The 17,201-nt window shown below is 30.9% G+C and overlaps 2 protein-coding genes across 2 annotated transcripts in view; one reads left to right on the top strand and one right to left on the bottom strand.

Annotated features, from left to right (window-relative positions):
* LOC126881088 (ATP-dependent DNA helicase Q4) overlaps positions 1-12,318 on the bottom strand; it is a 38,539-nt gene extending 26,221 nt beyond the window's left edge. Inside the window, exons 1-4 of the mRNA XM_050645127.1 lie at positions 12,064-12,318; positions 11,325-11,994; positions 8,429-9,586; positions 6,623-7,228 (exon numbers count right to left, since the gene is read on the bottom strand). Coding sequence (XP_050501084.1) covers positions 6,623-7,228; positions 8,429-9,586; positions 11,325-11,994; positions 12,064-12,171 — 2,542 coding nt within the window. The 5' untranslated portion in view covers positions 12,172-12,318. The remainder of the gene's footprint in view (positions 1-6,622; positions 7,229-8,428; positions 9,587-11,324; positions 11,995-12,063) is intronic.
* A 150-nt stretch (positions 12,319-12,468) lies between these two features.
* LOC126881086 (GTPase-GDP dissociation stimulator vimar) overlaps positions 12,469-17,201 on the top strand; it is a 57,672-nt gene continuing 52,939 nt past the window's right edge. The window contains exon 1 of the mRNA XM_050645126.1: positions 12,469-12,953. Coding sequence (XP_050501083.1) covers positions 12,533-12,953 — 421 coding nt within the window. The 5' untranslated portion in view covers positions 12,469-12,532. The remainder of the gene's footprint in view (positions 12,954-17,201) is intronic.

The raw sequence follows: 17,201 nt of genomic DNA, 5'->3' as shown, positions 1-17,201 counted from the left end.
CGCTTTAGTGAAGTCTATGTAGAAAAACTTGCATTGTTTCGGTTTAAATCAAACAAGCTCATATTTTTCTAAAACATTTTTTGTTAGTTTATATATCTTATCTTAAAGTGAAAAGTTCTACTCACAGATGCCTAATTGTTTATTAATTCTTTAAACAATAAATCTGTTTTATATTAAATAATTTTAAAAGATATCGGTGAATTCATCATTTTACTTTGTTCAATAATGTTTCTATTTTCTTTTTGATTTTAGTGAATTCGAATATGTCATTAAATCAGGGCCATAAGTACGATGTTGGGGGCCCCGGGGCAAACGTGATCTGGAGGCCCCCTACAGGGGGTCTGGGGTTAATCACTCAGCAGAAGGAGTCCGGGAAAATCGATATTTAACCACTTGAAAACGCATTTTAATGTACTCCATGACTGAAGTTTCTACATATTGCTATTTTAGTTGACCAACACAAAAAAAAATTTGAAATCACATTATTTTAAGCTAAATATTTACCATCAATATAACATCTTTTCTGTTTTCATAAAAAATATACTACATATAATGTTACTTACATTCTTCGGCTATAATGTAGGTTTTTAATCGCGTTATATTGCCTATAGGCAGTATAACGCGATTACAATCGCGGGGCCCCCTTCGCCGGGGGCCCCGAGGCACTGCCCCGGTTGCTCCAATGGTAGTTACGGCCTTGTCAGACATTACAATTTGAAAATTCAAAATAAATTTTTTTGAGCACTTATACAGTATGTCTGCGTGGCTTCGAACCATATGGGAAACATTTTTATTATCAATTTTATGAAAAAAGTTATTCTTCATGAAATGCTCTGAATGGTCTTAAATCTGAGATACAAAATAAGCCAGATAAACCATCAGATATCAAAGCTTATTAATTCTATACGAGGTTGTTCTGAAGCTATTTCCTTGTGGCATTTTTTATGATTAATTATTTATATGGGAAATAAGCCACAATTAAAATGAAAAAAATAATTTTATTAACGTTTCGACGCCCAAATCGGGTGCCGTTGTCAAAATACAAAATATTACTAAAATAAACTAAAGTGTTGTTGCTAAGCAAAAAAATTCTTCTAATAATTTATTTAATCTCACTCATTTATATTGGCAATTCAGACATATATTATACATTTTAAAGTAGAAGACTTTAAAATGATATTGCCAATATTTATGAGTTGCGTTTTACTATGAAGTGATTTATTGTGATTTATTTATTTATTTTTATTGTGATTTACTATGAAGTCTCTAACGCGAGAATTTTACTGTCGTTGCATTTGGTTGTCTTTTTAAAGACATATCACATGCTATAATTTTTTATGACGGATATTCTTGAGTTGGGGTTAATTTCATGTAATCGAATGAACTATCTTTCAATAAGTCGTCCCAGGAACGCAACTCATAAATATTGGCAATATCATTTTAAAGTCTTCTACTTTAAAATGTATAATATATGTCTGAATTGCCAATATAGATGAGTGAGATTAAATAAATTATTAGAAGAATTTTTTTGCTTAGCAACAACACTTTAGTTTATTTTAGTAATATTTTGTATTTTGACAACGGCACCCGATTTGGGCGTCGAAACGTTAATAAAATTATTTTTTTCATTTTAATTGTGGCTTATTTCCCATATAAATAATTAATCTATACGAGGTAAGTCAAAAAATAGGAATTTAACTCAAGGATAAAGTACTTTTATATTTAACAATATACGATTTTAATTTTAATATGTAATTACATCCTTGTAAATGAAAAATTAATTTTTCCAAATATTTCTCAAATTACCGATAACCAACATCATTTTATTACAATTATAATAACTATGTTATTAATAATTTTTTAATTTTACGAAAAAATTCTTTATAAAATTCCTATCAGATTCTTTATAAAAAGCTCTGCATTATCTCAAAACGAAGATTCAATCGTAATATATCACATTTTACCAACTTTATACGAGGTATGTCGAAAAATATGAATTTCTCTCTAAGAGTTAAGTACCTTTATAGTTCACAATATTTCAATTGGAATGATATAATTGCATATTTAAACATAGTTTTTAATTGCGAACAACATTTTATAATAAAATTTTTCAATATTGTAAAATATAAAGGTGGTATAGGTACTATTGAACGAAATTAATATTTTTTGATATACCTCGTATAAAATCAATAAAATTTAATATCTGATTATTGTAACTTAAGTTTTATACCATGCAGAGCATTTTATGAAGAATAACTTTCTTTTCGTCGTAATATACTTAGATATAATGTAATAAAAAAGTTTCCCATAGGTTCCAAGCTACGCAAACACACTGTATAAGAAATCAAGAAAGAATTGTTTTAACATCTACTATTTTTAAAGCTGGTTATTAAATGTATTGTAGGTAAGTTGTACAGAAAACAACAAAAGAAGTTGTTTATTTGGAATGGGTCTGTATACCAATAAAGATCAGAAATGTAAGTTGTTATGAACAGTGAATGATAACGCTAACACAAAAAAGTTTTTGTTAAATAAGTCGTATTTAGTAATTGTTTAACGCGGGAGCAGTCGCGCTCACTTCTGTCACGTAAGCAGTCGCGCGTAGAACAAAATCTAACAATACAAATTTAAAACAAAGTTCAAGTTTATAATATTTTTGTTTGCTTGTTATGTTAAAAATATCTATTTCTAACAATTTTAAAACTAATTGGTTCCAACCAAATCCATAAATTCCACAAAAAAAAATAAAAATGAAATTAAAAAATTTAAAAAATATCCTACGCATTACTACAATCTTCTTCGAGGCACTTTTAAGTGGAAAGTTATGTTGCAAAATTTTTCATTAAGTTATCACGGAAAATGATAAAAAGTTGGATTTTTTCTAACGGCGCGACTGCTCCCGGGTTAAAAGGGGCCTCATTTCAATTTCTGCGGGGGGGGGGCGACGGAGTTTGTTACGTCACTGACAATAAGTATATTAAGATTAATATTATTAAGATCTTTATTCGAATACAAAAATTAAAGGCAGAAGCTGTACAAATATCACAAAGTAGTTGTATAGTAACATGTAGTCCCATCTATTGTTAACCAATTGAAACCTTGTTTTCCGTGTCTTAAAACCTTGAAACAAAGTTTAGTTTGAGCTGAGAACTCAACTCAGTAACAGTAAATACTGCAGTATACTTACGAAATAGATAAATAAAATAGGCGAAAATACAAAAGGAATAATAATTGAGGGGATTAGATGCTAAGGGGTACAAGTGACAAAATATTGTAAATTGAGTTAAGTGCACAAAATAATACTAGATAGTACTAAAAATTTAGTGGCAAAGAGATACAGCTGAATTAAACTACTGGTGGCGACATATCGCAGGTTCTAGTTTAACTACTTACAAAATATTTAAAAAGAGTTTGCGGCAAACAGATATAACTACACTTGTATCCCTTTGCCTGTAAGGTGTTATATATTATTTTTAATAAATTATTTAGCATCTTTGCAAAATCAAGCTCGTAAAAATTATTCAAAATCAGTGAAATAATAACACAAAATATACCAAGTAGTTTTTCACTAAAAACGTTTCATTTTTAATTTTTACTTAATTTTTCTTTTATTTTACTTTAAGAAATTCGTAAGGTACTTAAGTGACAAAGAGAAACAAGTGCAAAATTTGAAGCAGTGGGGTACAAGCGCGAACTTTTTTTCAAAATTTCAAATATTTTGATTGAAAATAAATACTAACTTGCATAAATTGTGTCAATTTTATTCCAGTGTTTCACGTGATTAGTTCGTTAATGGTTTTGACAATTTGTGTTTTACAAAAGCTTTTACAATTAGATAAATAAAATGTATAAAATTAATTCAAAATGAATCCATAAGTATTAATTCGCTGTAGAATTTACTATGTAAAGGGCCTAGCCGGGTAAGATGATGAAAAGTGCCCCCAACGCGATTCGAATTCCATATAGCTCACCATTTAGCATATATAGTGAAACTAACTTTCTAAAAATTTTAGCCCCCTAGGTGGTCATGTGACCCACCTAGAGCCTAATTAGGTTTTTATGATTTTATTTTTTATCTCAGCCTCATCGAGAACTAGCGAAAAACTTTAAACAAAAAAGTTGTAAGCTTTAAAAAGTTCTATCCAAAAAAAAATTATTTTTTTAATTTTTGGCGGGAAATCTAAATTTTAGGACGATTTTAAAATTTTAAATGATTATAAAAAAATAACTAAGACATTCGTTTTCACGAAAAAAATATATAACGTGTATTTTTGCATAATGTTTCACCCAGAATTTTTCAAATTTTTAAAATTGGTGAAACGCACCTTTAAAAATAAAAAACCGCATTTTTCGGTTTTTTTTTTCGTTTTTTGATACAATTTTATACATGTTTTTCAAAAAAGGTAATACCGTCACTAGAATAGGTAAAAAACTGAAAAATAATTGGGGTTTTCTTAATAACAATTTTTTGTAATGCCATCCATTTTCAAGATACAGGGCGTTGAAGACAACAAAATTTTACACGTTTTTTACGATTTTGCCGAAACTACTGGCAACATTGTAATAAAATTTGGCAAGTTTTAAGAGGTAGTTGTTCTGCACTTTTTGACATACAATTAAGAATTTTATATTTATCATTGGCGCCTATACGGGTAATGGTCTGAACTTTTTAAAGAAAAAAGATAGTACGCCACTGACATATTTCAAATTAACAATCCTTTTTGAATTCCTCGTTCAATTTGTGACAAAAAATCTATCTTCCGCTTTTTTCATACGATGCGCCATCTTTATTCAAAAAATAAAACATCTTAACCCTTACAAAGTATTCGAACTTCTATATATTAGTAGTTTCTACACTACATACATAAACTCATACATCCATTATTATAAAAACTAATTCGAATACTTTGGAAGCGTTAAGATATTTTATTTTTTGCAGCAAAACGGCGCCTCGTATGAAAAAATGATAAGATAGCTTTTTATCGCAAATTGAATGAGGAATTCAAAAATGATTGTTATTTTGAAATATGTCAGTGGCGTACTATCTTTTTTCTTTGAAAAATTCAGACCATTACCCCTAAGCGCGCCAATGATGAATATCAAATCCTTAACTGTATGTCAAAACATGCACAATAACTACCTCTTAAAACCCGCCAAGTTTTATTACAATGTTGCCAGTAGTTTCGGCAAAATCGTAAAAAATGTGTAGAATTTTGTTTTCTTCAACGCCCTGTATCTTGAAAATGGATGGCGTTACAAAAAATTTTTATTGCAAACCCCAATTATTTTGAAAGTTTTTACCTACTCCAGTGACGGAGTTACCTTTTTTGAAAAATATGTATAAAATTGTATCAAAAAACGAAAAAAAAAACCGAAAAAATGCGGTTTTTTATTTTTAAAGGTGCGTTTCACCAATTTTAAAAATTTGAAAAAATTCAGGGTGAAATATTATGCAAAAATACACGTTATATATTTTTTTCGTGAAAACGAATGTCTTAGTTATTTTTTATAATCATTTAAAATTTTAAAATCGTTCTAAAATTTAAATTTCCCGCCAAAAATTAAAATAAAAATTTTTTTCGCACGAAACTTTTTAAATATTACAAATTTTTTATTTAAACTATTCAAAAATGATTGTTAATTTGAAATATGTCAGTGGCGTACTATCTTTTTTCTTTAAAAAGTTCAGACCATTACCCGTATGCGTGCCAATGATAAATATAAAATTCTTAATTGTATGCCAAAAAGTGCAGAACAACTACCTCTTAAAACTTGCCAAATTTTATTACAATGTTGCCAGTAGTTTCGGCAAAATCGTAAAAAATGTGTAAAATTTTGTTTTCTTCAACGCCCTGTATCTTGAAAATGGATGGCATTAAAAAAAATTTTTATTAAGCAAACCCCAATTATTTTTCAGTTTTTTACCTATTCTAGTGACGGTATTACCTTTTTTGAAAAATATGTATAAAATTATATCAAAAAACGGAAAAAAAAAACGAAAATACATATGCGGTTTTTTATTTTTAAAGGTGCGTTTCACCAATTTTAAAAATTTGAAAAAATTCTGGGTGAAATATTATGCCAAAATACACGTTATATATTTTTTTCGTGAAAACGAATGTCTTAGTTATTTTTTTATAATCATTTAAAATTTTAAAATTGTCCTAAAATTTAAATTTCCCGCCAAAAATTAAAAAAATAAATTTTTTTGGATAGAACTTTTCAAAGCTTACAACTTTTTTATTTAAAGTTTTTCGCTAGTTCTCGATGCGGCTGAGATAAAAAATAAAAACATAAAAAGCCTAATTAGGCTCTAGGTGGGTCACATGAGCACCTAGGGGGCTAAAAGTTTCAGAAAGTTAGTTTCACTATATATGCTAAACAGTGACCTATATGGAATTCGAATCGAGTTGGGGGCACTTTTCATCATCTTACCCGGCTAGGCCCTTTAACTTTGACTTCGTTTTTCTCAACTAAATCATTTTATCACTTGTCTCCCTTAGCATCTAATCCCCTCAATTGTAATAGATTATAGTGAATTGCATAAAAATTAGATATAAATTATTTGCTTAAAATTTATGAACTATTAGGTGTGTAGTATTAAAAAAATAAAAATATTTACCAACAACACTGCCGTCTTCATTCAATTTGTAATATGGTTCCACAACTTTAACATTATCCATATACATTTGAACATCCAACTTCTTAACATGTTCTTCAAGCTTCACAGTCTCCAGTAATAATTGTTCTGAATCAAACTCGTCGTCAAAACAAGAATCTTCTTCTTGTACATTTTCTGCTGAATCAGAATTCTGAATTTCTTTCAAAGCTATTTTTGGTTTTCTGATGTTCAAATTTCCTTCTTGAGCCATTTTTGAAGCTTCTTCCAGTGTTGGTATGGGACATTCTTCTTCTATATTCGCATCTAAAGGTAGCAAAGAGTCACCTTTCATCGCTTTACAATTCTGGGCAAAATGACCAACTTGGCCACATGTAAAGCAAGTCTCCATTCCACCATCACAACCACCCATATACATGTCAGGTCCAGCAAGAGATTTTGCCTTTTTATATTGGGTTTTTTTGTATTTGCTCAAATTAAATTTACTTTTTCCTCTGACAAACACTTTCTTCTTCATGTTTATTCGAACAAAGTTGTCATTTAAACTTCCAGATGATATTTTTTGTTGTAGTTTTTCTTTGGCTTGCTGCTGCTTACCTTTTATTTTAACTGAAATAAATATATAACCTAAGATATGGTTGAATGCTCAAATATATTAAATCTTGCGCAAGTACTTTTGCTCTCATAGCATCAACAGGTGCATTTCGTCAAAAAAGGAGGAAGATATCCTAGAATATCATAGACATTTAATTAAAATTAATAAAACAATTATGAATACAGTGTACACTATACCTTCAATCTTTGAATAATGTAGCTTCAATCAAAAATTATTTTAACTGGTTTGTCTTTTGTCCAGTTTGTATTGTTTTATTCATTTTGATTAAATGTCTACGACATTCTGGAATGTCTTCCATAACAAACAACAGCTAACGCCAAGCTGCAAAAAGTGCAGCTTGTCTGAAAATCACAGGTGCAATGTCAACATGCTCCACTGCAGCTTTAGACGCGATGCTGAACCTTCGTCCCCTGCAGTTCTGCATAAGGAGGGAGGCAATAACCACCTTCTTAAAGCTGCGACAGACACCAATAATGAAACCTGCCGATCTAGTGGGCCATAGTGGCAGAAATTCCTTTGCACTCTAAGGATAAGCCGACAGATCAAATTCGACTTTGAAACACCCTTTGAAATGGTCATAAAAAACCACCAAATGGGTGAAGCAGTTGAACTGAAACTGGAAGATGGTTCACTTGTATGGTATACGGCTGGATCTAAGATAAATGAAAGGGCAGGAGTGGGAGTTACTGGGCCCAATTTTTAGGCTACCCAAATCTCTTGGAAACGCCCCAACTATTTTTCAGGCAAAATACATGCGATGGACATTAGTGCCCACGAATGTCTCAACCGACCACACTCGTAGGGCAAAAGTCTTTATTTTATCAGGCCGTCAAGCTATCTTAAAGGCTCTAAAGTCATTTACATGTGAGTCAAAGTTTGTTAGGGACTGTAAACAATCCCTTAAGAAGGTGGTAGAATGCAACAAAGTAACTTTGATTTTTTTTAATGACATAAAGTCCATTCCATTAAAAAAAACTTTGATGTGGGTGCCAGGTCACAAGGGAATTGCAGGAAATGAGGAAGCTAATAGCCTCGCAAAAGAAGGGGCCAATACCCCATTTCAGAACCCTTCTGTGGACTATCAAAAATAGATGAGACAAAACTGGTATTCTAAGGTGACCCTAACAATAACCAGTCATGACGAAAAATTTAAATGGTTGAAGTCAATATAAATAGTGCTTTTTATCACTTACCATTATTATCTTGTGTGTCATCAACATCCTTTTGGGTCACTGATTTTTTTCCTTTTCTTACATTATTTTGTGATAAAATGTTTTTAATGCTTCCATATCTAGGTGCAACGACACGAGGTTTAATAGAAAATTCTAAGTCATAAGGAGTATTATCATCATTTTCTAGCTCATCAACATTTCCTTTTTCTTCTTTTTCCTTCTTCTTTCTACCCCTTTTAGTAACAGCAACAGAAGATGGAACGGTTTTTTCCTTTTTCTTAGTGTTAGAAGCTTTTTTAGGAGATATTTCATTATCCTCATCTGTAGAAATATAAAATGGGGCTCTTTTCTTTTTATCTTTTTCCGGATCAAATGGTGGATCTTTGTCATCAGTGTCTGTTAAAAATGCATCTTCTTCTCCACTAGAAAACTCTTGTAAGTTGACTTTAAGCTTATTTTTTCTTGCAGATATTCTTTGTGGTGTTAAAGGAGGAGTTGGCATTTGTGTTTTTGATTTATTTTTAGGTGTCTTTTTTATATTTCTGTTATTCTTTTTTAATAATCTAGGTGGCGGACTAGAGTTTGCTAAAGTTTGTTTTGTAACAACTACAGTATCTACTGGTTTTTCCTTCTTTTTGCGTACATTTTTGATCGGTGAATCACTAGACGAACTAGAGTTTGCTAAAGTTTGTTTTGTATCAACTGCATTATCTACTGGTTTTTCCTTCTTTTTGCGTAGATTTTTGCTAGGTGTAACTTGTATTTGAGGACTTATTTCCACATTATTTTTTAAAATGCTAGTACTTGACACATCTTGTATTTGCTCAGGTAGTTCTTGAAATTCTGTTTTTTCCATTATTTCAACATCTCCTTTATTGTCTTCTAAAACTGGTTGATTTATATCAACAATATCTTTTTCTGTATTATTAATAATATCATTCACATTATCTCTATCTAATACTGGTTGATTTATAACAACAATATCTTTTTCTGTATTATTAATTTTATCTTTTGTGTTATCTTCTCTATTACTTGTTTCTAGAGTTTGAGAAAGAACTTTTCTTTTCTTAGCAATGTGAAGTGATGAAAGATAATTAGAAGAATGTTCTTCTTCGTCAGAATTTTCAATAACATCATCACTGTTATAATCCAATTTTGTAGATTCAACTTTAACATCATCTAAAAAAAATCATGTTAATACATATAAAATATGAATAAAACAAAGTAAATAAGAATTGGTTTTTTTTTTTGGAAAATACCAAGGCGTGTAGAATTTGCTTTTAAGTGGAAATCTTTTGTTCATGAATCAACAGAGCAGGGTCATCAACCTAAACGGGATGGCAACCCTGTGGAATGATCACATAAATTTGTATTTGGCACAAAAATTTAAATTGGTTTAAATACAGTAAAACCCTCCGTTAACTGAAACCTTTTTAACTGAAACAATTTGATGTTATATAAAATAATTTGCTGTAAAATGAAATTAAGAGACATCAAATATTTCAGTCCGTTGAGAAAGTGCCACAAATACCCTTATGTATGTTACATGTAGCCTGTAATTTGATACAATTATTCCGTGTAACAGGGGATTTACTGTTTTGTAACAGAGATTTTTGTTATTGGGCCAATACTCAAAAAAAATCAAGAAACATTCAACCAAAATAACACTGGATATAGGTAACAAAGTACAACAGTTGTACATAGTACAAAGTACATTTTTATCCATAAAATACCTGGGAATGTGTCTGGATAAAAAATGACATGGAAAAATCACATTGATCATCTAATTAAGAAAACAGAAAAAGGAATTAACATCCTTTTATACAAATACTACATTAGTGATACTGTGTACCTAATACATAACATAAGAAAAGAAATGCTTTCTTCAAATATAGATCCATTACTTCTATAAATATTTACTTCGTCCATCCAATTATCTGTTTTTTCAACAAGAATATTCAAAAGTATATAATTTTTTATTAATTTTTTTTTAACTATCCATATGGATTTATAAAATTCATTGAAACCTTTTGGTCCTATCAAACCATCATCAGTGATAATGTCAATGCATCAGTAGATGAAACTAGCCACAGAATTTGGTCAAGACATTTAAATTACATAACTAGTGTTACAAATTATTAACCTATTGACTTGAAGTTGATGTGGAAAGATTATATATGTTATTAGGAGAATATACAATGCAAGGACAAAGGCAAGCAAAAAGGCTCACAAAAGTGTCGCCTACTACAACAAACTGTCTTCCCCAAATCAGTAAAAAAGATAAAAATGGTCACTGACCTTCCCACTGCCCTCAGAAATATCATATAAAAAAAATGGGCAAATTTGATAGTAAGAACTGTCGTTTTTGTGACAACAAAGTAAACAGAAGAAGGGCAGGACCTCCTAACTGACAAATTTGCATAAAATGAGTTATTTCGGTTTTCGCTTTAGAATAAGTGTAGCGGCACCTATTAACCAGTGGTTAAAGCTGGGAAAATTTCAGGAAGGCTTTAAATTATAGAAAACGGTACTACTAAACCTAATAAGATATGCCCTAAATGAAAAATTATTTGGTTTTTTTGGTCTCTTGTAAAATCATCATCTTGTCACTTACGAGTTCCTGCTTTTCCGCCGTCGATAAACTATAACTGTTCTGCAAACAACTAAAATTCCTAGATCTCAGCCACTGGTCTAATTCAAACAATTAGATGTTCATAGATTTAACAACATCATAACCCACAGGTACAAACTTGACTGCAAACAAATTCAACATATTTTTCCTCAAATAACAGTTTTTCGCTACTGTCAAGTTTAGCAGGAAATTACTGTTGCCAAATAAAAAATATATATTTACAGAGTATGTATTTACGCATAAACATCCTCACATATTTAGACATTAGTATAGTATAGACATTACCTTTCACAGAAAAGTCGTCTATTTCTTGTAGTTCACTTGTGAATTGAGCAGCTCTCCTTAACCAACCTTCATCTACACTTTTTAAAGATCTGGTTTGGGAACCTTCAATAAACATTTGCATAGCGTTAAGAGGCTGGGACAGCGTTCCTTGTGTATAATTTACACACATAAAAGAACTTTCAGAATTTTCATTTTGCAGAATATTTAAGGCTTCTTCACTAGAAAAACTAGAAAATGAAGGTAAAGGTTGTGATAATGTAGTTTTTTCATTTTTAACTTTCTGAGATGCTGATAATGATTTTCTTGGATTTCTTTTACTAAACTTCGAGCCACAAAACAACTTTTTAGTGATAGTCAAGTTTAAGTTTGGTTTCTCTTCTTCAATTTTCTCAACATTTTGTTTATTAGTTATATGGACACCCCATGCTTCCTCACTTTGAACAAATTCTTCAATATAATTTTTTGTAGGGGGGTCTTCTTTAATTTCTGCATTTAATGTACATTTTGTCTCACTTTTAGTTTGCGGCTCTTTTCCAATATTTTCGTTTTCACTTTCAACATCGTCAAACCCATCTACACCTTTAAAACTTTGTTCAAGTATAGAAGATTTTAATTGAAAGTATCTACTATAAGCACGTCTAACTTCTTTGCTTGCTTCTTTAATATCGAGCTAAAATTGAAAAAAGTTTAGAAAACGAAAGAAAAATATAGTTACAAAATCATTTTTATAGTTAAATACCTTTGAAGGAACTCTTTTATATTTTTTCTGAAAACGGTGTTCCCATACTCTTACAATATATTTGCATTTGTCATATGTTTTTTGAAGTTCTGGTTCCAACAAATCCATCTCTTTAGTTAAAACATAGAGTGCACATAGTATTTTAAAAATATAACTATATGATAAAATAAAAAATAAAACAAAACCAAAATATTCTGTTCTTGAGAATCCTTAACCAACTTTCATTTCCCGCTGCATTTTTGACTTTGACGTTGTGCTTGTTGGTTTTTACTGTGGTGGATACTTTCTTTTGTGTTATTCAACCAAAAAATTTCTATGGTTATTATAGATCACAGAACACGAAAATTTTACTCATCAAATGTCAAACGTCAACGTCAACGTCAATTTTTATTTATAAAGGATGTGTTAAGGTTAAGTCAAAATTATTGACCGATTTTAAAGACATAAATATAAACAAATAATAAAAATAATGTCTGAGGGTGAGGCAGTAAAAAACCTAACTAAAGCTGTAACTGAAAAAAACGAGACAGACATAAGTGATAATTTACAGTTTTTACTTACGCAAAAAGACACGAACTTAAGCACTGTTGATTTGTTTAAAGATTTATTGAAATTTGACAATAATAAAAGTATTATTAAGCATACAGCTGAATTAATAGCAGAACTTGCACGAATAGAATCAAACCGAGAAATATGCACGGATAGGAAACTTATAGAGGATCTTATAAACTTACTAGATAATGAAGATGCAGATATCATTTTACAGTCAATAAGAGCTCTTGGAAACATTTGTTATGAAAATGAAGAGGCTTGTACGATTATTCGTCTGATTGGGACCAACAAAATTTTAGCTATTCTTAAACATTATGGAAGTGGGGACAGTGACACGGGTATGTACATTATTTAATATAGAATTGATGTATACTATCTTTTATGTCATCATCGTTCTCTTTGCCATTATCTCTATGCAGGATCGGCTTCCCTAATTGCATGTCTCCATAAGTTTTTATCTTGGATCATATGAAGATCAATCCCCCTTACTGACATGTCCTACCTAAGCTAAGAGTGTCCCCTACATCCTCTTTGATCTTCCTCTTCTGCTTCTTCCAAAAACCCGCAGTTCAGCAATTCTTCGTATTGGGTGATTAATGTCTCTTCCCCTAATATACTCATTCCTAATTGTAGTCTTTTTTGTTACTCCACTCATCCATATAAGCATTCTCATTTCTAACACATGCATTCATTGTTCCTCTTTCTTTTTAACTGCCTAACATTCAGTCCCAAGGTTGGGAGAAAAATAGGCACAGCAAACTGGCAACGGTTGGCAATGGATAGGACTGACTGGCGTAATAGACTTGGGAGGTCGAGGCTCTTTCATAGGGCTGTAGCACCATTGACGATGATGATGATGATGATGATAACATTCAGTCCAGTACATTATATAGGAAAAGTCAAATAATAAGAAATGCACGTAATTTTCTCCTTGTTGCCATATTCTAAATTTGAAAAAATATATACGGAATAATCAGATTTTTTTGACATGCCATTTCTATTAGTGAGCATTTCATTGGCTAGAATTAGTGACCAGTTTATATGATGTCATTATTATATTTGGTCGGATTGTAGATGGTAACCGACGTCTGTCATAATTCATAATATTCAAGGACAGATCACTGATGCGTTTACGATAACACAAGGACTGAAACAAGGCGACGGACTGGCTCCAACGCTTTTTAATCTTGTTCTTGAATATGTAATTAGACGGTTGACGGTAAGCGGAAATAACATACTTACAAACAAATCTACCCAATTAGCAGCATACGCGGATGATATAAACATAATGAGCAGAACAATGAATGCAGCGGAAGAAACCTACGTTGAGTTGAAACAGAGTGCAGAAGCAGTAGGGCTAGCAATAAACACAAATAAAACAAAACTACTCATACAAACCAGATCAAATAGACTGGCGCAACAACACTTTATTGACGATATAGAACATGTGAATAGATTCACGTACCTAGGAATGGATCTGGTTGCAAGCAGTGAAGAAGAACCGGAAATAAATAGAAGGCTTGTGCTGGCAAATAAAGCATATTTCGCGATGGGCCACATATTCAAAGCGCGAGACGTACACCGGAAAACAAAACTCCGGGTATATAAAACAATAATCAGGCCCATAGTAAGTTATGGCTGCGAAACATGGGTGGTGACACAGAAATCTGCCAATGCATTAGATGTGTTTGAGAGAAAAGTATTACGTAGGATACTGGGCCCAATAAGGGAAAATAACAACTGGCGAATTAGGTATAATAGAGAAATATACGAGCAATATAGCGAACCAACTCTAGCACAACACACTAAACTACAGAGATTACGGTGGGCAGGGCACGTGGTCCGCATGCATGAGAATAGAATCCCCAGAAAATTGCTGAATGCAAGAATGCAGGGAAGAAGACCGGTTGGAAGACCTAAAAAGAGATGGGAAGACGAAGTCGATGAGGATGCCAGGAACTTCCTGGGAACGCGTTCATGGAAAAGAACAGCGGTAAATCGAAATGATTGGAGAAGCTTATTGAAGGAGGCCAAGGCTCGATTTGGGCTGTAGTGCCATTGGATGGATGGATGGAGGTTAAATATAATGTCTAATTATTGTTTTCAAATTATATTTTATTTATTTAGTTTATGAAATTGAAATTCTTTATTGAAATAGAAATCCTACTAACAATATTTAAATATGAATTTGCTTAATTAAATACAATATACAATACATGCAATATTATACAACACATACAGATTTATTAAAAATTATTTTTTTATCTAGGTAAAATATATGTCTTTAGTAATTTTTTAAAAATTTGAACTGTCAGTGCATTCTTAACACTGGGGGGAAGATGGTTAAATTCATTCATACATTTGTAAAACAGGGATGTCATTGTGCTATGTTTATTAGTTTTTTGAATATCAAAATCTTCAATATTTCTCATGGTATATGAATGAACTTGACCCCTCAATGTAACATATTCATTAAAATATGCAGGCAGCATTCCTTTTTTTAATTTAAAAATGAAAACCATAGTAAGGTAGTAAAGCCTTTGTTGAACTGAAAACCAACCTAAAGTAGAGTACATCATCTCAATTGGCGTGTAGCGATTGCATCGAAGAATTGTTCTCATACCTCTGTTATACAAAATTTGCAATGATTGAATTGATCCTTTATCACCTAAATATAAAGCACTTGAACAGTAGTCAAAATGGGGCTGAATTATACTTCTAAATACAGTGATCCTTGAAAATAATGATAGATCTTTGCTAATTCTATTAAAGAAAAATAATTTTTTAGATATTTTCTTGCAAATATATTGAAAATGAGGTTTCAGAGAGAGTGTGCTATCCAGTATAAATCCAAGATATTTAATTTCATTGACCCATTTGATGCATTCATTATTAACTTTTAGTTTCAAACTTTCCATACTTATATTATTTAATTTATATCGGCTAGAGACTATCATTGACTTTGTTTTACTCGCATTAAGTTTTAACTTGTTAGCATCCAAAAATACCTCAATTCTTTTTAACAAACACTGCGTCCTTCTAACAACCTCCACAATATCATCACCACTGCATACAATTAATGTGTCATCTGCAAAAAGACTAATAAATTCCAGACCCTCAACATAATTTACATCATTGATGAAAATAATAAATAATAATGCTCCAAGTACACTGCCTTGTGGTACACCAAAACTATTAGGTAGTTCTGTTGATTTACTTTGGCCTAACTGCACATAATGAGTTCTTTTTGTGAGATATTGGTTAAACCATTTTATAACACTTTGTTTAAAACCGTAGTACCTCAATTTTTTAATTAACAAATCTATGTCTATAGTTTCAAAAGCTCTTCTAAAGTCTAAGAATACAGCTACTACAAATTTATTGTTATCAATAAGTAGTTTCCACTTCGAGATGGTAAGTTGTATTGCTGTTTCACATGAGTGACCCTTTCGAAACCCAGACTGATTGCCGAGAAAAAGATTATTTTTATTAAAGTATTCAATTATTTGGTTGTAAACGGCTTTTTCAAGTACCTTCTCTATACAAGGCAGTGTATTGATTGGTCGATATGCAGATACTTCTGATTTCACTTGGGTTTTTGGGACCGGTGTAATAGAGCTAATTTTTAAGTTTTTAGGAAAGCTTCCATTCTTTAATGAAGAATTAACAAAATTAAGAACAGCATAGCCAGTTGTCTCAAAAGTTTTCTTTAAAAATTGTGAATTGAGTACATTATCTAAATTTTTGCAGGTTTTTAAAGAAAATATTATTTGTTTTAGTTCACATATTGTTAAGGGCTGAAATTCACTCATGTAGCATTTAACTTCAGGTAAACTATTATCAGACCATTCATGAGAGTTGGTAAAGCTAGATACTATCTCCTCAATACTCTTTGTAAAATAAGTATTAAACAAACATGCAGCCTCCCTTTCATTCTTTGCATTCACTCTACTTTCATCCATTCCAAAGTTAATTTGTTTATAATTTATATATTGGTCTTTATTTTTTATTAATTTCTTTAAGCATTTCCACATTTCCTTTGAATCATTTTTATTGTTATCAATCATACTTTCATAATATTTAACTTTTTTTTGCTTTAGCAAATTTACAACTACATTTCTCTTCATCTTATATTCGTTCCATAAATTTATACTATTACCACCATTACTATAGTTTACATAATTTTTATATACCCTATCACGCTCAAATGCCTTTGCCCTAACATCATTATCATACCAAGGAACATTTTCATTCTTACAGGTTATTTGTCTTATAGGATACTTATTTTCTATCACAGCTTTACATTTATCATATAAATCACTATATATCACATTAATATCAGTAGAGTCATAATTCCAATCACAGTTTATAATCTCAATATTTAATTCATAAAATGCCTGATCACTTAAACACCTAGTTAAAATTTTTTTCTTATTACTATTTACACTATCAATATTCTCTAGCCTAATACCTATAATTAAGTGATCAGTGATCTTTGGTGTATAAAATACTTTATATTCTAACTTATTAGTATTTGTAAGGACAAGATCAATAAGAGTACTCGACTTTTCACAAATTCTTGTACT

This window comes from Diabrotica virgifera, chromosome 3 (genome assembly GCF_917563875.1).
Source record: "Diabrotica virgifera virgifera chromosome 3, PGI_DIABVI_V3a".
Lineage (NCBI taxonomy): Eukaryota > Metazoa > Arthropoda > Insecta > Coleoptera > Chrysomelidae > Diabrotica > Diabrotica virgifera.
This window is presented reverse-complemented; position numbering and strand designations above follow the sequence as displayed.